The sequence below is a fragment of the Oncorhynchus tshawytscha genome, linkage group LG14 (assembly GCF_018296145.1).
Source record: "Oncorhynchus tshawytscha isolate Ot180627B linkage group LG14, Otsh_v2.0, whole genome shotgun sequence".
Classification (NCBI taxonomy): Eukaryota; Metazoa; Chordata; class Actinopteri; order Salmoniformes; family Salmonidae; genus Oncorhynchus; species Oncorhynchus tshawytscha.
In genome coordinates, this window is record NC_056442.1 from 39,013,481 (window position 1) to 39,040,039 (window position 26,559).

At 45.4% G+C, this 26,559-nt stretch overlaps 1 protein-coding gene across 3 annotated transcripts in view; it reads right to left on the reverse strand.

Moving 5' to 3' along the window:
• LOC112267185 (protein c-ets-1-B) overlaps positions 1–26,559 on the reverse strand; it is a 42,641-nt gene that overhangs the window by 11,254 nt on the left and 4,828 nt on the right. For 2 of the 3 annotated variants that reach the window (XM_024445379.2, XM_024445378.2), the window contains exons 4-8: positions 4,691–4,810; positions 3,803–4,003; positions 3,189–3,266; positions 2,787–3,032; positions 1,146–1,406 (exon numbers count right to left, since the gene is read on the reverse strand). In XM_024445379.2, the coding sequence (XP_024301147.2) occupies positions 1,146–1,406; positions 2,787–3,032; positions 3,189–3,266; positions 3,803–4,003; positions 4,691–4,810 (906 nt within the window). Of the gene's footprint in view, positions 1–1,145; positions 1,407–2,786; positions 3,033–3,188; positions 3,267–3,802; positions 4,004–4,690; positions 4,811–18,840; positions 19,153–26,559 lie in introns of those variants that run through there. The other variant, XM_024445380.2, reaches the window with a different exon arrangement.

Genomic DNA, 26,559 nt, shown 5'->3' on the forward strand with positions numbered 1-26,559 from the left:
TGCTATACATACATACATACCTACACATTACGCTATGGTCACAAGACGCAGACCTCATCAATTTCCCTAAAATTTTGAAGCAAACAGCTGGAGGCAGAGCTTAGAGCTCAATTTTCATGGAATGGTCTGCCTATCCATGTAGGAGACGCAGACACGGTCTCAACCTTTAAGTCTTTACTGAAGAGTCATCTCTTCATGGTGAAGAGATGATGTGTGACCTACTGAAGAGTCATCTCTTCAGTAGGTCCTATGATTGAGTGTAGTCTGGTCCAGGGGTGCGAAGGTGAACGGCAAGGCACTGGAATGACGAACCACCCTTGCTGTCTCTGCCTGGCCGCTCCCCTCTCTCCACTGGGATTCTCTGCCTCTAACCCTATTAAAGGGGCTGAGCCACTAGCTTACTAGTGCTACGCCATGCCGTCCCTAGGATATGTCCGGTCTTGCTCCCCCACGGGCTTGTGCGGTGCAGGAGATCTTCGTGGGCTATACTCAGCCTTGTCTCAGGGTAGTATGTTGGTGGTCTGTTGCTTTGGCAAAGTGGGTGGAGGTATATCCTGCCTGGTCGTCGGCCAGGGCCACAGTGTCCCCCAACCCCCATCTCAGCCCCCAGTATCTATGCTGCAATAGTCTGTTCAGTGGACATGCTACCTTGTCACGGACATGCTGTTTTCGACTCTCCCTCTATCTCGCGCTCTACTGCACCTGCTGTCTTGACCTCTGAATGCTATGGCTATGAAAAGCCAACTGACATTTACTCGTGATGTGCTGACCTGTTGCACCCTCTACAACCACTGTGATTATTATTATTTGATCCTGCTGGTCATCTATGAACATTTGATCATCTTGAAGAACAATCTGGCCTCAATGGCCATGTACTCTTATAATCTCAACCCGGCACAGCCAGAAGAGGACTGGCTACCCCTCAGAGCCAGGTTCCTCTCTAGGTTTCTTCCTAGATTTCTGCCTTGCTAGAGAGTTTTTCCTAGCCACTGTGCTTCTACATTTGCATTGCTTGTTGTTTGGGGTTTTTAGCTGGGTTTCTGGCATAAGCACTTTGTGACAACTGCTGACGTAAAAGGGCTTTATTAATACATTTGATTGATGGATTTATTGATGACATCATTTATTTATTAATTTCGTCTGACCTGTGTATCCTGCGAGTGCTGCGGCGGGGATAACAGGTTTGTCCTTGCTGAGGTCTGAGCGCTCCCTGACGTAGTCCTTGAAGGTTCCCTTGGGCTTGTGTCCATGTAGGGCGTTGGGGTAGTCCTCGGAGTCAAAGTTGTCGTAGGATGGGACGCGCTGCAGACTGTTGAAGGAAGACTGGCTGCTCCAGGACTGGGTCAGACGGTCACAGCTTTCAAAGCTCTCAATGCTCTCAAACGAGTCCTGGCCTCCCAGCTTACCTGAGAGACAGAGAGGGGGAGAGCAGAAGCTGTTAGTTGTATTGTCTCATAGTGTGAGAGGGAATGATAATATAATTGTCTGAAAGTAAATCGTTTTGAGCAGGGACATTACGATTTGACAGAGGACAATAGTTATAGCAGGAATACACATTAGACATTGGCAGTAAATTACACTCTCACTGAGCTTCTTTGTTCTGTATAACGCAATGTATGGTCTTGGCCCCTTCATTTCACACCTCAGTTTAGCATACGCAACTGGCATTTGATTTGGTCTAATTGGAAGAAGATCAATACAAATTGAATTGCTATTTCTGGCCTCGGCAAAGATAAGAGGAGCATTTCAACTGAGAGCTATTAAAGAATGAAAGATAATCCAGTGCCTCGACTGATGCTGAAATCTTCTATTGCACAAATTGAAGCCACGTGTGGTTTTCGGTGGTGCCACAAATACTTTCCCACATTGAGAAAGCACAATGCGCTGCCAAAAACCCTGGGATTTATTATGTACGAGGCCTGGACATACCTTGCAGGCGAATGCCCAGTCAGTCCACTGAATTGGTCCTGTGTACAGTAAAATCCATGATACCCCCTATTCATTTGTTCAGCTGGGGGATTTGAGAAGAAAATCCCAGCTTTATTGGTATCAATGTAAACCACACTGTTAATTCTTCTCCAAACGATCAGTGGGAAAGCAACCAGATGTGCATGTGATAAAGTAAACAGAGTGGTTTATGAGAAAGAAAACCCACGCTCTCTGACACTCTGTCACTCTCTGTCCTTGCTTGCTGAGAACAACCTCAAGGTTGAGATGTGAGAAACAGAGATGAGAAAGTTGAGAGAGACAAAAAAAATGTGGTTGTTTTTTAAGGTTACCTCGCTTGAGCTGTTTTACATGAAAGCTATAGGGACAGACAGCTCTAATGAACCGTGTGGCTTTATTCACTTCTCACTCTTGACACAAACAATTTATTTTCTCCTCAAGGTGAGTTTGCTTGATCCACAAGCCAGCTATAGGGCCTCCTTTCTACTATCCTGGTGCATGCAGTGATGTGGCAGGGCAAGACTGGAGAACATCAGCAAAATCACACGCACACTGTGATGTTCACGAACCCAACACAATTAGCTAGACCTCAACTCACACAAATCATATCTATCATAGAATCATACTGTATGGATTGAATCAGATTGAATCAGAGTCTCAGTCTTATGCAGAACTGAGACATGGACTAAAGGCCTACTCAAGTATTGGCCCCAAGTTACCCAAGTTAACTTGTTCCTCTTAGAGATAGGGCACTTAAAATAGAGCAGCTGTAACAGCCACACTACACTAAACCTTGATTTCCAACCATTTCCTTCACTATCTTGTGTGTAACCCCTCACCTCTGCTGATGCGGCCCACACACATGTTGTCGGGGGAGACCACCTCCTGTTTGACGGAGAAGTAGTCCCCCTGAAGTGGGTTGAGGGGCATGTCCCGGAGGATGACGTTGGGGTATTCACTTTCGTACTTGAGTGACAGCAGGTCCTCTGAGCTGATTGGGTGAAGGGTCTGGTAGGACTCTGTGATGAAGCCCGGCTCGGAGTATTCAGAGGGAGGAACGCACTGGGCATGTTCAACGCCATAGCCTGGAGAAATACAGGAGTAGGAGGTGGATGAGGAGAGAGAGAGGGGGGAGAGAAAGGGAGGAGGAGAGAAAGATAGAGAGGGATTAACAGACCATTGATGCATTAGAGCCAGTTTATTTACAGTACATAGGATGTTATCCCCTCAGTGATACTTACTGACAAAGTAGTCTGAGGTATAGTGGGACTCCTGGAAGGTAGAGGACAGGCCGTTGACAGGGAAATGCTTTGTGTCTTCTTCATGAAAAATAGATATCAACTGTCACTGACCCCGTCATTGATTTCATGTATCGTATAATAGCCATAAACACACTGCATCCAGTATGGTTGGGAATAGCTGATTAAATATCAGGAGGACCAGGAGGAAAGGGAGGTCTTCCTCTTCGTCTCAGATTACCAGGTAAACGCTAACAGCGCTAACACTTGAAATTGTTTTGCACAAAGATAGACAACGCTGTGCTTCAATACACACTGCAGCTAATGTGACAGGAACAGTAAGCATTTCTGAGGCTTGTGATTGATACCAGGGTTGGGCTCAATTTTTCATTGAAGGTAGTCAATTCAGGAAGTAAAGAGAAATCACAATTTAATAATATATCAAAGGCATTTATTTTTTAAATTACTTCTCAATAAACTGAAAAGTATTTATATAAAAAGTTTTGACATTTCTGAATATTAAATGACTACAATTCAATTTGAGCCCAACGCTGATTGATATGTTGTACGGAGCATTATGGGTACTGTAGTACAATCATGCTACAGCCTGGGCCTACCTTTCTGAAGCATCTCTAGATGTTCCCAGAGAATGTCGCCCACAAAGTCAGGCGCTAGATCCAGGAAACGTTCCTTCCCCAAAGCACACAGACTGGCCCCGTTCATACAAAACTTGTGGAAGTCCACACTCTTCAGGCTGAACTCATTCACCGTCCACGTCAGCCACTCTCCCACGTGGCTCTCTGTCCACTGCCTGGGGTCTGAGAGGGACATGGGGGGAGAGAGAGGGACATGTCACTGAAGTGCTACCCGAGGTCACAGTCATATACATGGTCACAAAATACCTACACTCCACTCCTCTGGTTTAAATCTACACTCCCCTGAACTAGAGATGAGGTATTATCAGGCCACAGAGCCATTTCACGAGCACATTCATTTTCATTAGCAGTTTCAGTGGGTCATGATTTTAGACCTGCTGTTGCTATTAGAGGTAAGAGGAGAAGTGGTGCAGATACGTGGTGACAGCAACAATAGACTGTCAGTGAAACCCCAGCTACTTGCAGACTGCCTGGGAGGGCTGGACTGGGGAATCCCAATATAGACCTGCTAATACCAAAATGATGAGCTCTGTGGTATGCCTCAATCGAGGAACCATAATGAATCATTTTTGTCTGTCTCTCTACCCTGGCTTTCTCTGATTCTTACAGTCTGTCTGACAACCAGTACACTCAATCTGTCATTTTGAATATAATGTCACCACTAAGCTATCCTTAGTCATACTGAGAGGAGGGGTTTAGGTTTTGAGTGTGTATATGGAAACATGTCACAGTGGTTCATCTAAAAATATACATGTAAAGTGAGAGGTAGAACAAGAAACAGAGGGAGAGAAAGAGAAATAGAGAGAAAGACACAAAAAGAGAAAGTAATCCCTTATTTAAGTGCCTTACCTTTGGGAATAGCCAGTCGTTGCTGTTCCTTTGTGAAGCCGCTGAACGTGTCCTTCAGAGCCTGCGACATCATCTCTTTACTCCCTGGAGTGAGCAGGGGCACATCTCCACACTCCAGATCTGTCAGTCACACAGGAGAGGGAGACTAGCAGTCAGAGACAGAGCACAGGGCCACACACACACACACTGTCCAGACAGACAGTGTATCAACTTGGGAGAGAATCAATTATAAGGTAGCTGCCGCAAACACATTGGTCAGATACGTGTGTACACAAACAACACATGCTCCAGCTTCCACTCTCCTTGTTGTCACAGTACCTCAAGGGAAGGGTTGTTTGTTTGGCAATATAATACATGAATGACTCACACATGGACAAGGTAGAAGGGCTTTAAGAGGCTTTCAGAGGCCATTCTCACTGACCTGGTCACACCCTGGGTGGGACTCACAAGGTGGGGTTAATACCTATCAGTGGCCACTGTGACCTCCTAACTATGTCCTCCCTTGACACACAGAGGGTTTACTATCACCCTGACACCACGGTGGTCAAACGGCAAGGGTCAGGGGTTAGGGACGAGGTGATGATGTCACCCTGAGCCCTGCCAGGCTAGAGGGAGTCGAGGGGGTGTATGGAGGGTGAGGGGTGTTTCTGGGGTCCCAGACACACAGTCTCACTGTTCTTCCCTCACAGCCAGTGGGCCCACAGCAGGAGACAGAGCACTCTTTGATGGCTTTAAACAGTGCCTGATGACTCGCACTGATCTAATTCAACTCTACCAGATTACAGAGGGGTGGATGGAGGGAGGGGGAGAGGGAAAGCCCCCAGGGCAGGAGAGCTAGACTAGAGTGCTAAAACTCTACTTGGATCCAGACGGCAACAGTCTGAAAAAACAATGACATGAAAAGAGAGAGAGAGAGAGACAAACAGACAGAGAGACAGACAGAGAGACAGACAATCTACTGTGAATAAATATAGAAATCCCCACATCGCATTTCATAACAAAGAAAGGCATAAATGATTACCATGGCTGTATGTCACTCTGTCTCTATCACCCCTCGCCGTGTGAGGTAAACTACCAGATCACAAGCAGGCCCGGAGGGAGATTGGAAATGTTTTGTCACCACTCTGCTGTCTCTCAACGCCACAGATGTTCTGGCATCTCTGCCCTGGTTTGATCTGCCAGCCCAGCGAAGGGGAGACCTTGGCGATGTGCAGTTCATGCGTGTTTTCAATGCTCGTCAATGTTCCCGACTTCGTATGGAATGCCCAACAGCCATCTCTCCTCTTTGGGCTGTGGAACTGTAACCCAACACTGCCTGACTGGAACCCAAGGCTCTCTCTCTGTCTAACTGCTGGAAGCTGACAGGCCACATTATGCAGAGTGCCCAAATGGAGGCGAACCGTAACACTGCCGGTGTGTGATTGGATTAGGCCTCCATGCTCCCTCTCTCTCCATTTGGAAGACCTGATTATACTGCATATTAGAGTATCCACTCTGTTGGCTAGGTTACACGTTTCTACAGTATCAAGCTATTTTAGTATCATATTGCAAAAGACTGAAGAGGCTTTTGTCAGACAAGGCCCTCGACATCACACAGCAAAACAGGCTCCGATTCTGAAAGCATTCTGAAATGAAAATAAAACAAGACCTGACTGTATAGCGTACACCATGTCCCTGACTGCACGGTCATCTTGACCGTCTTCACCAAGGCGGCTGGTTGTTGAGTAACTATGTAGTGTTAGATAGCACTAGCGGAGAGCGGTCGCAGTCTGAGATGAGGTGGAGCATGCTCAGAGTCCGACTGTGCCTGGGCTTTGATAACTTTCTAAGGCAAAGACTGAGGGAATGTTGCATTTTATTTTAGATGGATCGAGCGGAATTTGTCTGCACTTTCAAACCAACTCAAAGACACACATAGCTCCCTCTGGGTGAGCAGGTGGGGCTTCAGATCATTCAGATGCCCACCAGCTGAAACAGGCAGTTTTAAAAACCTAGAAAAGACAGGTGTCCTAGCTTTGACTTAACCAATGTGCGTGTGTCTGTACTTAACCAATGTGCGTGTGTCTGTACTTAACCAATGTGCGTGTGTCTGTACTTAACCAATGTGCGTGTGTCTGTACTTAACCAATGTGCATGTGTCTGTACTGCATAACATTCATGTTTTAACTTCAACATGATATTTCCTGGTGCATGAAGCTCCTATAGTCGGAACTGAATATGATTCTGTTTAACACATTACAAATGATTACATTTCATACAGTATACTGAGAATGGTGCTCACTCCCTCTCGAAACAGCCTATGCAGTTCTCTGTAAGATAGCTAATGTACTGTCCATCCATTAACTGGGGAGGCTGGCTTGGGTCTAGAGTCTCTGCTAAAAGATGGATTTCCTGATATGGTTTCAATGCCTGGGAGTCCCATTATGGCAGGCTGGGCAGAGCAGGTCACTATCACTGAGCGTTAATAAGCATCCGCCAGCCACCTCTAACACAGAGTGGTAGTCTATCATAGGATAAGACCCATCCATTTAGTGGCCTGACAGTGTGATTGGGTTTAATATGGGGTGTGATTATGACAGAAGGAGGGTAAGGTTGGTGATCTATGACACCCACAACTTAGATTACAGAGTGGAGAAAGGAAGGCCCGTGCCTGCATGTGGCTTGTGGTAAATCGTTTTATTGCCTGCCAATTAAGAGAACATACGGATCATTCCAATTTGAATTAGAAGTGGTATGTAAAATGGGACTATATAATCATTGACAGACATTGGGAGAGAGATGTGCTGTAGATATACTGTAAAATATATTGACAGCCACTGCTCTGGTGTCATCCTGTGAGTAATGTCAGTGAGTGGTTGGTGTACAGAGTGCCACTATGATATCTGTCCCGAGAGACACCTACTGAATGGATGTTGTGCGTGCCGGAATAGCCATCGCCCTTCCCCCAGTTAACCTTCCCTGCAGACAAAAGGTTCCAGTCCACACCTCTGGCCCCCAGGTCTGTTAGCAGTGGGGAACAGGAGGAGGAGGGAGGCACACGTGAACCAAATTAGCAGCCGTCTTTGCCTGTGCGCCGGAGCGAGGGCGTGAAATTGGGATTTTGTGGCCAGGGCCATGGCCCTAAGGAACCGTGGTGGGGCTGGGGTGCGGCAGACCAAGGCGGATGGGGTAGGGTGGGTGAGGGGAGTGCAGGGAGACTGGAAGGATGAGTCATTGAGCAGTAATGCGAGTTGATCACAGGCCTCAAAGTGCTCCCTCTGCTCTCACACACTCTCAGTGTTTGGAACGGTGCCTCCTCCTTGCCTCTCCTCCTTGCCTCTCCTCCTTGCCTCTCCTCCTTGCCTCTCCTCCTTGCCTCTCCTCCTTGCCTCTCCTCCTTGCCTCTCCTCCTTGCCTCTGGCTGAGACTGCCGTGTTCATTCATAAACCCCTGCTACGATGCTGTCTCTGGCTGAGACTGATGCGTTCATTCATAAACCCCCTGCTACGATGCTGTCTCTGGCTGAGACTGCTGTGTTCATTCATAAACCCCTGCTACGATGCTGTCTCTGGCTGAGACTGCTGCGTTCATTCATAAACCCCCTGCTACGATGCTGTCTCTGGCTGAGACTGCTGTGTTCATTCATAAACCCCCTGCTACGATGCTGTCTCTGGCTGAGACTGCTGTGTTCATTCATAAACCCCCTGCTACGACGCTGCCTCAATATGCATGGAGCAGGCAACTTCCACCCACACAATGGGAGAAAGAGACACTGTGCTATCATGTGGCTATAAATAGACCTAGACTGAGTGTGTATAAATGTGTGCGTGTCCATTTAGGTCTGTCACTGTGTGTGTGTGAGAGAAAGACAGTGGGTGTGCGATCAAAGTGGGTAGAATATCTATGGGGCTATTCAGTGGACTGTCAAATATTTCAGCAGTGAAATGCTTTTAAAGCCATAAAGGGCTGATTTATTTCAGTCCGTTGTGAGATTAACATCCGTGGCTGACAATACACCTCTCTTTCTCTCTCTCTGCAGCACTGTAAGGCTGTATTTAAGTATGCGAGAGGGTACACTTCCTGAGACTAAGGTGTCACTTCCAAGAAAGAAATAGAGAGGTTAGTTGTGGGTTGAGCGGGTCGGTCATTTCAGGGCCAACCCCGGTTAATCCCTTTATGAAAAATATCCCTCCACGGCTAATATAGGTTATTAGGCAGCGTGGTGGGTACCACCAGGGGGTCCTACTCACTCAGGGACCCCATGTCCAGAGGTGACACAGCTATCTGAGAGAGCTTTGATGGGGATTCCTATCAGTCCCAGTCTGGGAGCGAAGGGTCATAAACCCTGCTGACATAAAGAGAGACCATTCAGCAGGGGAATGAAGTTGGGGGGGTAGGGGTTCAGAGGGCAGTCTATGTCCTGAGAGGACCGCTTGTTCTACCGCTATTTGGATTCCCATGTGAAGGCCAGAGACAGTAATAGAAGAGGCCACTCGGCACTCGCTAGAGGAAGCTGCCGGGCAGGCAGAGTAGTTGCGTTACAGCAGGACTGACCATGGGCCAGGGCCAGATGAGGGCCAGCCCAGGCGCTGCTCTGAGGTCACAGGCTGGGGCTATCTCACCATCCATCCATCCCTCCCTGTTGGAACACTGCAGCTATTCTTAGGGCTCCACCGCTGTCTGCCCACTCCCTTCACAAGCCTGTGGTGCTCAGCCTCCAGACCTGTAACTACTACTACTGTTGACCAGGCCTGTAACGACTACTACTGTTGACCAGGCCTGTAACTACTACTACTGTTGACCAGACCTGTAACTACTACTACTGTTGACCAGACCTGTAACTACTACTACTGTTGACCAGACCTGTAACTACTACTACTGTTGACCACACCTGTAAGTACTACTACTACTGTTGACAAGACCTGTAACTACTACTACTACTGTTGACCAGACCTGTAACTACTACTATTGTTGACCAGACCTGTAACTACTACTACTACTGTTGACCAGACCTGTAACTACTACTACTACTACTGTTGACCAGACCTGTAACTACTACTACTACTACTGTTGACCAGACCTGTAACTACTACTACTACTACTGTTGACCAGACCTGTAACTACTACTACTACTGTTGACAAGACCTGTAACTATTCCTACTACTGTTGACAAGACCTGTAACTACTACTACTACTGTTGACCAGACCTGTAACTACTACTACTACTGTTGACCAGACCTGTAACTACTACTACTACTGTTGACCAGACCTGTAACTACTACTACTACTGTTGACCAGACCTGTAACTACTACTACTACTGTTGACCAGACCTGTAACTACTACTACTACTGTTGACCAGACCTGTAACTACTACTACTACTGTTGACCAGACCTGTAACTACTACTACTACTACTGTTGACCAGACCTGTAACTACTACTACTACTGTTGACCAGACCTGTAACTACTACTACTACTGTTGACCAGACCTGTAACTACTACTACTACTGTTGACCAGACCTGTAACTACTACTACTACTGTTGACCAGACCTGTAACTACTACTACTACTACTGTTGACCAGACCTGTAACTACTACTACTACTGTTGACCAGACCTGTAACTACTACTACTACTGTTGACCAGACCTGTAACTACTACTACTACTGTTGACCAGACCTGTAACTACTACAACTGTTTACCAGACCTATGACTACTACTACTGTTTACCAGACCTATGACTACTACTACTACTGTTGACCAGACCTGTAACTACTACTACTGTTGACCAGACCTGTAACTACTACTACCACTACTACTACTGTTGACCAGACCTATAACTACTACTACTACTGTTGACAAGACCTGTAACTACTACTACTGTTGACCAGACCTGTAACTACTACTACTGTTGACCAGACCTGTAACTACTACTACTACTGTTGACCAGATCTGTAACTACTACTACTACTGTTGACCAGACCTGTAACTACTACTACTACTGTTGACCAGACCTGTAACTACTACTACTACTGTTGACCAGACCTGTAACTACTACTACTGTTGACAAGACCTGTAACTACTACTACTGTTGACAAGACCTGTAACTACTACTACTGTTGACAAGACCTGTAACTACTACTACTGTTGACCAGACCTGTAACTACTACTACTACTGTTGACAAGACCTGTAACTACTACTACTACTACTGTTGACCAGACCTGTAACTACTACTACTGTTTACCAGACCTATGACTACTACTACTGTTTACCAGACCTATGACTACTACTACTACTGTTGACCAGACCTGTAACTACTATTACTGTTGACCAGACCTGTAACTACTACTACTACTGTTGACCAGACCTATAACTACTACTACTACTGTTGACCAGACCTGTAACTACTACTACTACTGTTGACCAGACCTGTAACTACTACTACTACTGTTGACCAGACCTGTAACTACTACTACTACTGTTGACCAGACCTGTAACTACTACTACTACTGTTGACCAGACCTGTAACTACTACTACTACTGTTGACCAGACCTGTAACTACTACTACTACTGTTGACAAGACCTGTAACTACTACTACTACTGTTGACCAGACCTGTAACTACTACTACTGTTGACCAGACCTGTAACTACTACTACTACTGTTGACAAGACCTGTAACTACTACTACTACTGTTGACCAGACCTGTAACTACTACTACTGTTTACCAGACCTATGACTACTACTACTGTTGACCAGACCTGTAACTACTACTACTGTTGACCAGACCTGTAACTACTACTACTACTACTGTTGACCAGACCTATAACTACTACTACCAGACCTGTAACTACTGTTGACCAGACCTATAACTACTACTGTTGACCAGACCTGTAACTACTACTACTGTTGACCAGACCTGTAACTACTACTACTACTGACCAGACCTGTAACTACTACTACTACTTGACCAGACCTGTAACTACTACTACTACTGTTGACCAGACCTGTAACTACTACTACTACTGTTGACCAGACCTGTAACTACTACTACTACTGTTGACCAGACCTGTAACTACTACTACTACTGTTGACCAGACCTGTAACTACTACTACTGTTGACCAGACCTGTAACTACTACTACTGTTGACCAGACCTGTAACTACTACTACTGTTGACCAGACCTGTAACTACTACTACTGTTGACCAGACCTATAACTACAGTATGCCTGTCTCTCTTTACAATACAAAACACACAGCTCTCCAGGGTCTGAGGCTAACAGAGACTAATGCCCCCACAGCTTCTCTTCTCTATTTCTCTCTCTTCTCTATGTTTGAAATTCTAGCTTCTGATGTGTGGTAAGTACATTAACTCGTCCATATTGTTTACCAGTCTCAGTTCATGTGTGATGATATTAGCTGCCTTTTTCAATTGATCCAAGGCTATGCCTGGTGGATGCTGAGTTTTTCTCTTGAAAGCTGGTGGAAATTCCCGGCTTACAGCAGAGGGGGAAAAACAGAGACAAAGCTCTTACTAATGGCTCATGCTCACCATCCATGCCAGCCGCCTACATGTCTTGCTACTCACGATCATACACTCAATACTTCAATCATAGAGACAGAGCAGATGGTTTTATACGTCTTCAAAGTAGAAATGACGACTGGGTTGCAAAATGTCTCACTCTGCAAAAATACATACACATTTTGCAATGCCCCAGCTCCCTATGAAAAACGCCTACAGCAAATTTCAGAACACTTCAATCTACCCAAGACAAAAAAAACATGGGAAAAAAGCAGGAAAGGGCTGCTCCGTGTTCTTTGTGAGTTAGCAGGGCTCTGGCTAGCTGTTAGACTACCATGCCAGAGAGCAGAGCAGGTGGTGTGAGCTTAGCGGCATGTAGCAGCTTTCCCTGGCCCCAGCCCAGTTGTAAACACACAGGGGATGCTCTGAGGGAACTGTTTAGGCATTAAATCAAACACACCACATATCTGACAAACAGTTTACTTGCTCGCTTGCATTCTTCTAACAAACCCACCATGCCTGTCCCGTTTTCAGCCCAAACTGCAACATTCCGTGAGTACAGTTTCCTGACACTGTTCTGAAATGTGGCGGGAAGCGATACCGCCTGAAAGTAGAGGGAAGCCATCATATTAACAGAATATTAATTCATTCCACAGTTCTGTTTATGACACTCTACGCACACAAACACTATATGGATACAGTTCTACATCAAATAGCTCAATGTGCTCTGCTCATTCTAGAGCATGGGCGACAGATGGACAGGGGATAAATAAATTCCCTCCAGACCACATTGTTTTCATGTTGCGTGCCATACATTCCTCTTGTGTTTAACAATCACTAATGTGCTTCCCACAGCTTTCTTGTGTGCCTCTAATGAGTCAGAGAATGACTGTGGCCCCCTTAGAAAACGGTTGGAGTTCAAATACATTAATTCATCTCTATTTTCGATGGAACAGTGATGTTTTAGAGTTGAAATTGATGTTTGAGTGAGAGGCAAACAATCATATATTTGTAAAACATATCAAACATCTACTTACTTTTCACCTCTATCTCAATGTAGGTGTTTTTTGACGCAATGCTACACTTCAGACAAAATGAAATAGCTGTGTGTGTGCTGATCAAATGATGTGTAACAGATGGACAACAGCAACTCATGGGACACATGCATGCTAGCGTGCAAACACTCACACACACAGACTCATCCAAAACATTGAGTAGATGTGACTCACACCGTCAAAGAATGACTGAATTTAACATTGTGTTCCTCTTGACGTGAGTAAACATAATGCAAGCAATCAGTCTATCTAAATAAATGTCATCATTTACTCACTATTTGTCATTTCTTCCTAAGAAGTTCCCCAAAAAAACATACTGGAGTCTGAGCTCTGAGGGCTGAGGATAGGAGCACGTAGAGAGACCTCTTCATGTGGTTTTATGAGAAACTGCCAGTGGACTGTGTCCCAGCAGCTCTGTAGTGATGGAAGTGAACGCTGTCAACTTCTCATTAGGACGGACCCTTGGGCCTCCTCCAGACGCCCACATTAATTGTCGTTAGCAACACTCAGTCTGGAGATTGCCAGGCCAGGCCACTCACTCCATCCCAAATATGCAGATATGAAGAAAGAGAGAGAAGGAGCCAGGCCAAGCTAAGGCATCCAGCTGTTCCAAACACCCAACTCTCAACCAACCACAGCCCTGGCCCCAACCTCCCCTCCTTGGGGTCCAGAGCAAGGTAAGGGCACATGCGCCTCCGATTTGACTGTGCCTGTGTCACTGAGGCCCGACTCGACATGAGAGTGCCACAGAGCCTCACCTACATCATAGAACTCTCCTTCCCCGCCACAACTTTACTTATTGGTCCCTGCTAAGTAGAGCAGACCTGCTTGTCAATACCCCTCTGATATAGTAGGGTTGACATACATTAAAGCGCAAGCTGTGGCTCATGGGACGTTCACTACTAGCCTGATTACAAAAGCAGCACTCATGCTGACTCCAAAAACAGGTGGTCTGCAGAAAACAGAAAATGCATACAAAAAGGAAAGAGGAAAATCTGGGCCGCTGGCCGTAAACAAAAGACCGGGCTGGCCTCGGAGGACACCAGATTGATGTGTATACCAGGCAAAGTATTCTTACTCTGGGCAAACAACCTCCTGATGAGGAACTGTAAAACAGCAATATGGGGACAGAAATACATGTAGTGCCACACACAGGGAATGGTGGGATGCGTGGGAGGTGGTTGGCCATGGTTTGGTGAGGCAGCGTGGACCACCACTAGTCAGTTCCCAGTCAGCTCTCCCAGTCAGTCCAGTAATGTGGATTAATGGGGGAAAGGAAGGGCCTGTGGCGGCAGGAGGCAGCCAGTAGCATGCGGTGGTGTGGCTGGTGCTGTGACTCAGTGATTAGCAGAGACTGACAGACGGCTGGGATGAGAGAAGCCGACGCCACATCAAGGCCTGAGGTGACGTTAGACTGAGAGATGCTCATGTGGCCCACAGAGAGGATGGAAAAGAGGAGGGAGGATGTAAAACTCAGGGACGTGCTGTTTCTTTGTTTTGGTTGCAGTCTCGAGAAGGCTTATTGGTGAAGGCTACACTCCAAGAGATTCATCTTCTCTGATGTTTCTGACACATTCAAAATAAATTATCTTTCAAGAAGTTCACATACCGTTATACAACCAAATTACATTTTTCAACTTGATTCCACACATACCTATGCTTCAGCACATCTTACAGTATGTCACACCTTCAAATGCCTTTCTTGCTCCCTCTCTCTCCACATATGCTTACTATTTAGTACACTGATGTATCCACAAGGTAGCACACCTATTTTATATGACGAAACTCTAAAAGGCTAAATGAATGCGTGCAGTCATCCCGATATTGCCCATTCATGATAAAATTTCACAGATTAACAGGTGAAGACCACGGTCAAAGAGATGAATGAACGAAGGAGGAGAGGAGGGAGGAGGAGATACCCATTTAATGATATTATAGGGTGACATCACAGCCCATTCACAGCAGAGACACTGGGTCATTGTGGCCAGTAGTAAAGTACTTCTCCTCATAGACAACCATTCTACCAACGTCTGCTCTGCATAAAATTAGACTGTGGCCCATTCAGGAGACTGGGCATCCAATGCGCACTGGGCACAATGGCAGCCTGGCATCATGGAGACATTGTTTAGGTAAACACTGTCTAAATACTATGGGCACAGCACCAAATACCAGGCACCGAAAAGTGCTCTTGATCTAACATCCTGGTTGGCCATTACTTGACTCAGCAAAGTGAAATGGACCTGAGCAAATGTGTTTGTTCTGTTGGGTCCAGAAGCAGCAGCCCACATCAGAGGAGGCTGAATCGCCCCACCGCTGTTTGCACAGCTGCCAAGTGGCCAGGCGGGATCAAACACGGGCACATTTAGCATTTTATACGCCACTACTGAAGGAGCGCTGACACCGTCAAACCAGCCTTCAGCCGACACACGCTTATTCAAGCCACCATGCCCAGGAGGAAAACACACCTCACCATGCCAACAGGCACCCACCCGGGGAGAGATGGGTCGCGCCTCTGGCTCCTGGCCCATTGAGGGCCATGGCTGGCTGTGTGTGGCTAGGGTGTGTGGTGGCATAAGGGGTTCTGAGTGCAGCCGCCCGGCCCGGTAGTGCAGCGCGCCAGTTAAGACAAGCAGCGCCTTAATCAGATAAAAGGGAGACTGCGACCGAGCAGTCCTGCCTGCCGCACACATACCTCTCAGTCAATTAACCCTGACCTGCAGACCTGACGAACAGAGAGAGCGGGATCTTAGACCATGCAGGGAGGACTCAGTCAGTACAGGACAGCACATGTTCTTATACAGGATGGTAGGAATAGTGTATATACAGTCCTGTAAAGAAGCCATAAGCTACATTCTTTTGAAATCAGAAAAAGAGGCCGTTATTTTGCAATCCGACACCCTCCATCTTGAGAAGAAATCGGACTCATCTAAGCCTTGGCAGCTCCACTCCATAGCTTTCTAGTTTTGTTATGGCTACTTGATACATGGGGTAATCAGCTACTGCACCATGCTCTACATTATACTGAGCTTATATCTAATTCAATATAGCAGCACTTTATTGCCAAGTGTTCACTTGCATGTGGAAAACTTTCACTTGCATTTCCCAATATATCATATGCACTACTTTTTGGAATCCCAAAGAATCTGACTTGTGTGTAGGAATGAAGGATCTACTATGTCAGTACCACTACTGTAACTCAGGAACCTGCTTTGTGGAATATAAACAGCTTTGTTTTGGATCACCCCTAACCTCCACCACAGCCTGTAGGCACTTAAAAATAATTACCTCAGTGGGATAGAGTGAAAAAAAGTTTCAGTAAACTGACACTCACTGCACCTTCACAAAGATAGAAAAATAAACAAGACAATGAGATGTACTCCAACCACTTAATCCTATTGTCTTGCTGTGTGTGTGTGTGTGTGTGTGTGTGTGTGTGTGTGTGTGTGTGTGTGTGTGTGTGTGTGTGTGTGTGTGTGTGTGTGTGTGTGTGTGTGTGTGTGTGTGTGTGTGTGCATAGAGAGAAAAAGAGACAGAAAAAGGTTATACCTGTATCTTAGTGTAAATGTTACTAACCAAATCCTCTGCCTAAGTGTCATCACTCTATAGCTCACTTAACCCTTTCCACCATTTACAGACAAAGGGCTGTTCTGGTATAAACCAGCCACGAGGAACATTGCAATTTCCTCTTTGGATCCGAAAGAGCAGGAAGGGTTCAGTTCATCAGTGGGCCATTGGTCTACTGTCCTATTTGCAGTGAGAGAAGCTAGCTACATGGAAACTGGGAAGGAGTAGACGGAATGTGTATGTCTGATGTAGAGAGTCTTGGCAGCTACAGCCTGACCCCAGCACACATGGTCGGCAGAGGAAGAGGGAGCTAGCATTGCGAAATGGCTTTGCAAGATAGCAGTATGTTTTGGCAACCCCACTGCAGCTGTCAGCAACTTTTTTATATGAGTGTGTTACCATTCCTGTGTGTGCGCACCTTCTGCAGGTGTAATCTGAATTAAAGTGGTGAACACATCACCAGTGCTTCACCTCAAGGAGTCATTACACGTTCTTCCTTTTTTTCAGCGTATCGGGTTACGGTGTAGTGTATGTATTATGTTTCCATGACGTCTCAAGCCTTTGCCACCTTAACAGCTGGCACACATCTGAAGCTAAAAACTTGTCTGATTATTAGCCTGATGTTAGCTACTAAAGCCCAGTCAGACCTATCAATGAAGGAAGAAAGAGTGAAATCAGCCTGATTCTCTGTGTAAAAGAACAGAGTCACTTTGAGGGGAATTAAACCACAAGGATCTAAATACAGACACAAACACTGTGTTGTGTGGGCTTGTCTCCATGCCACAGCCTAGTGCAACCTGGCCTTACGGGCAGCAGGCAAGATATCCAGCCCTTAGGCCTGCACACTCATCACCACCGTCTGCCTCTGGTTCTCTCTGGAGACGCCAGCTAAACCACTCAGCACAAGGAGGAGATGAGAGGGGGAAAGGAGAGGGGGAATACTGATGACTGGGCGTGGTCTCCCATGCAGACAGAGCAGCATGCCTGATATGACACACACCACCCCCCCTGTGCTGGGGCTGGGGCAACTCTGGGTGGCCAGGGAGGGAGACTGGGAGAGGCCGTTAGATGGGCTGTGATTGGGAGAGGAGATGGGACTGTGATAGTAGGTGCCCGGAGAGGCATGATCTCAGGATGAAAGAGAAGGCTTACTCTCTAGAGGGAAATCATTTGGACAGATGTTTTTTTTTCCTATTATACCAAAGGCATACACAACAGGCACAAGGCTACTGTAAACCTCCATAAATAATCATGTGTTCAAATTAACAAACTTTTTATGAATGAGGAAATGTGTCAACTGTCAAATTAAAATATATATTTTTAACACGCTTATGCACAATGTCACACTGATTGCATTAGTTTTATGTTATTTACCATAGCTGAAGTAAGTGTTCATACAGGTAAAATAGTTAAATCATGTCTCCTCATAAATGAACTCTTCATCCTCTGAAATATGATTGTCAGTCTAGTGCAGGGTTCAGCAGCAGCAGCAGCCTACAGTCTAGCCTTGTGATACATAGCTTTAGACCGGTATAGACAGAATAGTCCCTGCATCATGTCTACTGAAAATGAGATAGAAGATTAAGAAATACAACTATGTAAACGGGGGATATCATTCATTTTGTAGGTTAGGAGTAGGTTATGAACCAAGCATAATGTACTGTAACCTAAATTGCATAAGAGTAATGTAAAACATGCATTTTCCCTTGTCCATTATTTTATCCAACACAACTGTCTGGAACCACAAACATTTATCGAAACCTGTTGTCTTGTTCATGCATACACAACGATTATTGAGATGCGATAGGACGCGGACATTATGTCCCGTTAGGCTACATGATGGCTTTATCATAGGGAAATACTTATCACCTCCACTGATACATGTTGCACTACTTAGGACGGCATTTTGGCTTACAAAAGTTTGAAATGCAAGCCGCTAACTGGCCGGGAAAAATATGAAACATACGGAGCGCAGGCTACTGTAATTACAATGTTATATTATGTCAAAGTTCAAAAGTTGATTTACTCACCGTCCATTCTTTCAGACTTTATGATGGTTAACGTCGGTTTCATGTCGACAGCTGCCGTCATGATCATCAGATCAATTTGTTCGATAACGGGATGCTCTATTTGTGTCTCTCTCTCTAACACAATAGTTCATAAATAAAGTTATGATTTACTCAAAAACAATATTGCGTTTTTTCTTATCCTCCCGCTTCAATTTATCTCCACCAACATTTCTCCAGTAGGCTACAAACTTCTCTCTCCGCTACTCTCTCTCTCCGCTATTCTCTCTCTCTCTCTCTCTCTCTCTCTCTCTCTCTCTCTCAATTCAATGGCTTTCTCCCTCCCTCTCTCTCTCTCTCTCTCGCTCTCCTTCCCTCCCTCCCTCTATCTCCGTCAGGGCGTTTCTGTCGCTCTGACTGAGAAGCACGGAAAAGATTGCTCCCTCTGTGGAGCCTAAATGTACGATTTGACATCTGAAGGGGAGGCGTTTCGACAGCCCGTGCTCAAGTTCGTTTTGCATGGCCCGGTTCCCCGGGTGAGGAGAGTTCTCATTTTAGAACATTCCATTGGTCCTTAAGTGACATCTACACTCAACCGGAGCACCAGGCGATGCAAAAGGAACTCCACCAGTGATTCAATTATATTACGTTCTTGTCCACTGTCTTTCTGTGAGAAACAATGATCCACATGTTTCCGCAAATTAGTCAAATTCAATGGCTGACAGTAGGCTATGTTGGACATCTGATTTGTTAGGCTACTTCTTGTATTTAGAGATTAGTTCTGTTAGTTTTTATGCACAACAGTAGACCTACAGAAGTTCATCCATGTTCTATAATCCTAGTGTCAAAGACTCCCCCATAACGCAACTTTTATGAAACATTATAGGAAGGTCTTCAATTAAAATGTTACAAATGACATAATTATGCAGATAGAGACCTAATACAGTGAGTCAATAACCCTATACAATTCGCATTGTTTATGAAACATTCTCATTGTCACCCTTAAGCACAAGTTAAAAGAAAGGCGTGGGAGGATTGTTAAACATCTGATAGACCAGCATACAGAGCAGTATACAAAGCATCCCAGGCTAAGGGGGCCGTCTGTGTCCAATTCCAAGGGTCCAAGCGTCCTCATCACATGCAACCGGCCCTCATAAAAACCTCAGATTGTTTCAAGTTCACTTTGTACTGATCAATAAAAAACAAGGATGCCTATTTACAGAACTACCTCTCAGGCTTTAGAAAAGGGATGATGTTTTGGAAGAATGCACAGGATTTGATGCTGCTGAAACTTGAAACGCATCCAAAAATCACTCAGTAGACACAGAGAGTTCAAAATAACTGGATCAATCGTCTCTTTTATGGACACAAATAAAATTGGGGCCCCTGTTATCATGGCCATCACTGCTAATCTGGTTTGTAAGTGTTACTGTTTAATCTATAAGATCCTTTTTATATTTGAGTCTGTTTTTTAGGCTACTCTGATGAGGAGCAATCAACGTGTCATTTAGGATATTGAATCAAGATTTAGTTATGCCTCTTGTAGGAGAATGACTGAATATCTGAGCGAGAGAGAAAGAGTACTGGTGCTCCACTTGAAACAATGACAACCACAAGGAAATTACCTGCCATGGCAACAGATTGTCATTGCAATTTTTTACATGCAGGTTGCCCTGCTTCTTTAGTGGAACCTAGTTATGTTGACCACAGTAGGAGGGTCTGTCCAAGACAATATTACTGGTAGAAGTAGACAGATAAAGTACAATAGTTTCATTGTTTGTGAGCTGTAGAATTAATGCCTCAAACAAACAATATAGTGACATAGGATTTAGCCAATGTATCAGCATCCAATCTACACAGATCTGTATACACAAAATAACATAGCTAGCTATATAAGTCAATATGGTCCATCCTAATTTGCAAGGCAATATGATTCTGCATATACGTAGCTATATCTCCAAATGGGATTGGGAGGTAGGGAAGCCAGTGGTATTGATCATGTATGGATTTTTAAATAGGGATCTTTCACCATCTCCATTAGCAAACCTGGATATGAGCCATAGTGGAAATGCCAGGCAGAGATGTTGTGTGGCCTCTGCGGTCTCACTGCTCCTCACAAGGGCCTGTCAAGGGGGTGGGTATGAGGGGAGGGGTGGTTTAAAGGTACGCTTACTTCATTTCAGTCAGTCAGTCAGTCACTCTCCACTCTCTCCCTCTCACTGCCCTTTTTTGTTTTGGCTTAATGAGCTCCTTGTATCTACTCTTAAAAGGACAGCCCAGGTCCTTTGTGCCTGAGGGCAGCCATTAAGACTAATAGCGTTGCTGACTAATATCTGGACCGGAGCTAGCTGAGTGGCCTTTTCAAGGCCACTTTTCATTATGCCCCCTCTCGCTCCCTTATAAGAAACATCCATGTGTTAATGGTGAACATTTAAAGTAGGTATTAATCTATCTATGTACTTAATATCTTAGTTTGAAACTTACTAAGTTCTAGAAATAGGTCAAGTTGAATATAAACTTTTGTTTAATGTTTTGAGAGCTCCACAGACACATATAAGCACAGGCAGACACAAATTTAGAGGGGATGTACCCATTTCCACTTGGTTAATACACTCCGGTTTTCATTCAGTATTATATTTCTGACAGGCTAAACTAATTTCCATGAGCGTTACAACAGAGGGAATAAGAGCTGGGTCTCCCTTTACTAAAACCAATGGTTCAAAGAGAAACTCTGAGAGGAAATATTAAAGTTGATTTATTTATTACAAAAGCCAGTTACAGATGTAGGATCTTAATTTGCAGGATTGCAATGCAGGACATGTAAAATGTGCACTGTATTTGAGGTTTAAAAAGGCTTCTGAAGTTTGTAATTTCAGACTTGTCCATTAATTATAATCCACATAATAATTCACATTTCCTGTTGCTGCAGAATGATTTTTCTGCTATAGCAAACTGTCTCAAATTAAGATACTACATCTGTAAGAACTGGGGCTGCTGTTGTTAACCACAAACAGTTTCCTGGACACTACCACGTCAAGTTAGTCACTGGTCATTGTACTGTAATTTATACAATGTACAGTTACAGGAAGAATGGTTATGGGAATGAAAATGTCTCTCTATGTCATTTTAAGTTTAAGTGACAGTCCTCCCAATGAGACTGAGCAGCACCACTGTCATGTCCCACAAATAAGGCAACATGGGCACTTGGGTTTCAATGTCTCGCTTCTTCACCTGGCAAATGCTGTTGCCATGGTTTTGACAGTTAGGGGTTCACACAATGGCATTGCATTTTAGCACCCATAGCTAAAGCAAAGCTGCTCCTCGGGCACATCTGTGATGGCTGACTGCCTCTCTTTAATCCAGACATGTAACTGGTGCACCTGCTGCTGCTACCAGAGGTTAACTGACAGCTAGCTAGCTGAAAGGACCTGCTGCTGCTACCAGAGGTTAACTGACAGCTAGCTAGCTGAAAGGACCTGCTGCTGCTATCAGATGTTAACTGACAGCTAGCTAGCTGAAAGGACCTGCTGCTGCTACCAGGGGTTAACTGACAGCTAGCTAGCTGAAAGGACCTGCTGCTGCTACCAGGGGTTAACTGACAGCTAGCTAGCTGAAAGGACCTGCTGCTGCTACCAGAGGTTAACTGACAGCTAGCTAGCTGAAAGGACCTGCTGCTGCTACCAGAGGTTAACTGACAGCTAGCTAGCTGAAAGGACCTGCTGCTGCTATCAGATGTTAACTGACAGCTAGCTAGCTGAAAGGACCTGCTGCTGCTACCAGGGGTTAACTGACAGCTAGCTAGCTGAAAGGACCTGCTGCTGCTATCAGATGTTAACTGACAGCTAGCTAGCTGAAAGGACCTGCTGCTGCTACCAGGGGTTAACTGACAGCTAGCTAGCTGAAAGGACCTGCTGCTGCTACCATGGGTTAATTGATAGCTAGCTAATTGAAATGACTAGCTGCTGCTACCAGGGGTTAACTGAAAGCTAGCTAGCTAGCTGAAAGGACCTGCTGCTGCTACCAGGGATTAAATGAGTGCTAGCTAGCTGAAAGGACCTGTTGGTGCTACCAGGGGTTTACTGAATGCTAGCAAGCTGAAAGTTTAACCTATGACCTATACTATATCCTGGGGATTGAAGCTCACCTTGTTTTGACATTGGTCTATCTCTTTAAGTTTTGGGTGTCATTCCTTGATTACATCATGATGACATGCCTTCCCCTGGTTTTAGATATGATTTGATTTACAAGGATGTATTACAGTATGCTTTGCTTAGAAACAATGGCTAGGCTGGGGAATTGTTGGTGAGCTGTTGTTTCTTTATGTGCCTTAAAATGCAACACGTTGACATGTTTATCTTTTTGTTACAATATGAAACCCAGACACTAGGGTTTGGAGGTAGTGGAGAAGCGTACTGAAATGAAAAATACTATTATGTTACCACCAGCCAATCGGTATGGTATGACTGGATTGGCGTCCCTGTTCTTAGGTACCACTTAGCGAGTTATTGACCAGTCATTCATACACACACACACGCCGTCTGGGGATGCGACAGGCTGGATGCAGTCCTGCTGAGATCACAGGCATCCAGTAGGGACAGAACCACGGGCTGTGTATTTGTGTGCATCTGTGCGTGCGTGCGTGGTGAGTGACCGTATGTATGTTTGAGTGAGTATGCTTGTGGGTGGTTCTGGGCCTGCCTGAACATAAGTTCAGCTCTTTCTGAACAATTATCTTCGATAAAAAGAACATCTCTTTCTCCATTAGCGCCACCACGTGCCCTCCATTGTGCAGATAATTCAATCCCCCCCAGGCCTTCCTCCTTCTCTCTCACAGTTAGAGAGCTCACTGATAAAGCTCCACCACCCCCTGCAGCTAAAGGAAAGCCCCTCATCTCCTCAGCTACACTACAGCCTGTTTATTAGAAGCACGTCTTCATTACAATATTGTGTTAAAATCATTAGCTGGATTGATTGGTTGACTATAAAAGCTCACTCTATTCCAAATGTGATATGATTAGGATACCATTATGATTATAACAATGACATAGTCATTACCTGTTATCGACACTGATGCATTGTTCAGTCCTGACACACTCATAAGGGTGTAATGACAGTATGTATTACTAAGCCACACAATAGCATTTTTTTACCCACATTTTCCACCTTTCCAATGAGTTGGCATTAGTTGCATCATCGCTCCCAGTGATTGTACTATATGTCCTTGAAGACTGAATTTTCTGTATATGTAGTCACTGGTTAGTCACTGTAGAGGAACTGACCCCACTTACCTTTCCCAGGACTAGTCATTGCCACTACATACAGAGGCTCTCTAGAGAACAATTTTGAAGTATGCCTGATGGTATCATCAGCTATCACGACAAATAAAGCCAATGTCACTACTACAACCACTCGCAAAAACATAGCCTAGCGAAGTGGGGTTGCGATGTGACCCTCTGCACCAGAGTTGTCTCTCTTTTTTCCATTCTCCCCTCATTTTGTTTTATTGTCGGGGGAAGTGTGTGCCGGCCTGATTAGCATCGCTGTTTCCTCCTTTCCCATAACCTCCAGACCCCCGCAGGCTGCCTGTTTACTCGTAGAAAAGACATGCCCCTCATCAGAGGCGACCCCCCCCACACACAATCTCTACCCCCTCCCCTCATTTACTCTACTCCTCCCTCCCTCTCTCCCACCACCCCCAGCCCTGGCCCTGTGACTCCCCCGCCCCCTCTATCCTCCCCTTTCCTCCCTCCTCCCTACTATCCAGCTGTTAAATCACATAAATGAAAACCTAGGCCAATGGTCCCTGGATTCCATATCACAGCTGTTCTAAATGGGAGTGCATGTTTAAATGTACAGTGAGATCATAGGTGCCTGGGAGTGGAAGTGGGCTTTTCACTGAATGGGAGGATACAGTAATACAATACATGCCAGAAAACTGGTGTGAATTTAATGAATGGATATGTGTGGTGTGAGCGACTACCGGAAGTAAAGTGTGTGTGTGTTTGTTTGTGTGTGCATTTCTGGGTTTCAGTGAGACTGTGCAGCACACACACCATGGATCTAAGTGGGCGTTTAAGATCAGACCCAGTGGTGTGAGAGTGGCCAGGTTTCTGGAAGTGGAGAAGAGCGGAGCATAGAGTGGAAAGGAGACGGGTGGAAAAGAGAGGAGAGTGCGGGTGTATTGTAAACAGTACTATGGCATGGCGGATGTCAGGAAGCTGTGTGTGACAGTGGGCTCAGGGCCAACCATGCAAAGGCCCTTCAACATACAACATCCCTTCACCACATCTGCTCTCAGCTCTCTCTCACAGTTACTGTAACAGCACGCTATAAATCCAAAGTCCAACAAAGTCATCTCATGTAAACTAAAAGGGTGTTACAGTACTGAATGAGGAAGTCAGTCAGTTTAATTGTGTTCCTCAATTAAAAGTAGAGAACATTTTCATTACTGGCCCCAGTACTCAGTGCACATGTGCTGATATCATGTAGCTGTCATCTATGTGAAAGGGAACCAGGGCAGTTTGTATTGGCCATACACATAGTGAAACAGAAAGCGGTTCTTCATAATTTGTATACTGTATTGGACGTTCTAGATGGATACTGACACACAGACAGTCATTTTCCATAATGTTAGCCTGACTCAACAGCAGTTGAGGTGGTATCTGTGTTTAATTGCATTGGTTCCATGAAAGGAAAGATGTAATGCATGTTCATTAGCAGAAATATGGCATTGATTAATCGTGCGCTGTGACTTGGGCTGTAAAATATGAAAGGGAAGCACACACAAATGTTTTCAAAGCTAAGCAAGGTGCAGGAGTGGCCTCATAAGCAGGCCAAGCTTACACACATGGTAAAGTGTGGCTTCAGGAAAGAAAGAGCACGTCTACTGGTGGCACAGTCAGCCAAAGAAGACTTCTTCACGTCTATCCTTACTAGTTGATTTTCTCAGTAGGTTATTGAGATGACTTCAAACGACTATCGTTAAGAAGTCAAAATATTTTAATTTGAGAAACATATGGGTCAGATCAATGGTTTCAGGCAGTGGAGTGTGTCAAGGGTTACTGACCTGATTTTGAGATTTCAGCTCCATATACTGGGAGGCTACACAACAACATGCAAATGACACTCAGTGGGGTCACTAAACTCTAATTTCGTCTACAGGTGGTTGCATTGCGCGGACGAATGTAACGGCATTGGTTTGCATGATCACCATCATGATGGAGAGGAGGTCAACTGGAGGTCGTTTCTTTCCACTTGATAATGTTTATGTCAACAGTTTAGCGCTGGAAGCACTGGAGGCTCCAAAGGAGTGTGTCTCCAGCAACAAACATCAGCAAATCCCATCAGATCCAGCCCTGACCCAATCCCCCCGAGGGGAACCAGAGGCTTGGGAAAAATATGGCCGCCCTTTGGCCCTCCTGCCTCCTGTGCCCCTGCATCCAGCCTGGGTGGAGATGGAAGAAAGCTGGTGCCCGGCCTAAGCAACCCCCCCTCCCCATGGCGTGTGTCCCAGTCCCCTGAATAAATCACTCTTAAGAACGAGGGAGGCCAGAGTCAAACAGAGACAACGCACTGGGAGGAATGTTCCAGTTTAAAATAACCGGTAGGAAAAAACCGCAGGAAGAAAAATGCGGGGCATGTGGCGGTCCCTAGAGGAGGAGGCATCTGGTAAAGGCCCTGGGGTCAACGTCACCATGGTCCCCAGGGAGGAGGAGACCCACAGGGGGCCCCGGGCCACTCAGC